Source organism: Alligator sinensis, unplaced genomic scaffold (genome assembly GCF_000455745.1).
Source record: "Alligator sinensis unplaced genomic scaffold, ASM45574v1 scaffold386_1, whole genome shotgun sequence".
Lineage (NCBI taxonomy): Eukaryota > Metazoa > Chordata > Crocodylia > Alligatoridae > Alligator > Alligator sinensis.
This window is the reverse complement of record NW_005841996.1, coordinates 2685019-2686300: the sequence shown is the minus strand read 5'-3', so window position 1 is coordinate 2686300 and position 1282 is coordinate 2685019. Positions and strand designations below refer to the sequence as shown.

Here is a 1282-nt window from a genome sequence, read left to right as displayed (position 1 = left end):
ACAGGTTGCTTTCCACCCCAACATCAAGATCGCTGATGAAGAAATTGAACAGCGCAGGCCCCAGGACCGAGCCCTGGGGGACTCCACTACCCACCTCCCCCCAAAGGAAGGAATGCAGAGACGTGACCATCTGAGCTTTTGATTACTTCCAAAAAGCCCTAAGCAGACAGTGTCCTATCTGCCTTACACAGCATTAGCTAGCATACCACATGCTGGCTACAGTCTGTGCTGTGGGAGAGGAGGAAGGGATCTCTGCTTAGGCAGCGAGGGGGTTGGGCAGGGCATGGGAAAGCCAGCAGCCCCTGCTGTGCCTGCAAGTCTCTGCTGGAACTCCAGCCAGTGAGCAGAGGGGAGGGGCCAGCTCTGCTCGGAGCAGAGAGCCCCTCCCACCCCAGAGAGCATGCCAGGATGCTAGGGGTGTCTGGTTTAGCGTAAACCAGCAAAGGGTCTGGGACAGACATTGTATAAACCAATTTGACCCAAGTCAGTTAAGGCTGATACTACATTCAACCAGGTTTATCTCAAACCAGTGTCAGCCATTTTCAAACTGGTTTATGTGCACCGAACATCTCTTCTGTTACAGGTTTAAACCAGTTTCTGATCACTTAAACCAGTTTGTGTGTAATGTCTATCCCTGAGGTCTAATATCAGTTACAGCTTTCTAAATGTAATGCTTGTACACAGCCTTCATGAAATGTTCCCCTTCTGCAAGAGCTCCAAGAGTTCCTCTGTCCACACCCTTTAAGTCTTTTTCACTTGTACTGATGTAATATTCTGTAGTGGCAAATTCATTCAGAGACTCATGTACACAAGTTCTCATAATTGGCAACAACTTTCATGTCTCCTTTCACACACCTCTGTGGTTCTTAGCTGTGCCAATATAAGCTTTCTGGAAGCCTTCCAGCGTAGTACCTCTGAAGACCAAAGTCAGCTACACATCTCTTTACGTTATCAATCTTGCTGCACTTCTAGCTTTGTTCCTAGTATAGACCCCGAACCAGCACAGCACTTAATAGGCTTAAATCTAACCATGCAGGATGCCCCATTAAAGTCAATGAGACTATTTGTTCTTAAAAGAGAACCTTTGCTGACCTGAAGCCTCGTGCACAGTCTTCACCCAGACACTGTGGGTTAGTGTTAAGTTTACAAAGTTTTTCGCTGCACACTTGGATTCACTCATCCACACCTCAGACATCAAAATAACAGTCCCTTATCCAAAAGCTACCGCTTAGTGGGAACAAGTTCAAGTGGTCTTATCCAACATCCAGGTGCTAAGGGAAAG

General features: G+C 47.1%; 1 protein-coding gene across 1 annotated transcript in view; it reads right to left on the bottom strand.

Moving 5' to 3' along the window:
* Window positions 1–511: 511 nt before the first annotated feature.
* Window positions 512–1282, bottom strand: part of ANKS6 (ankyrin repeat and sterile alpha motif domain containing 6) — a 69756-nt gene continuing 68985 nt past the window's right edge. The window contains exon 17 of the mRNA XM_025201497.1: window positions 512–1271. Within this exon, the coding sequence (XP_025057282.1) occupies window positions 1222–1271 (50 nt within the window). The 3' untranslated portion in view covers window positions 512–1221. The remainder of the gene's footprint in view (window positions 1272–1282) is intronic.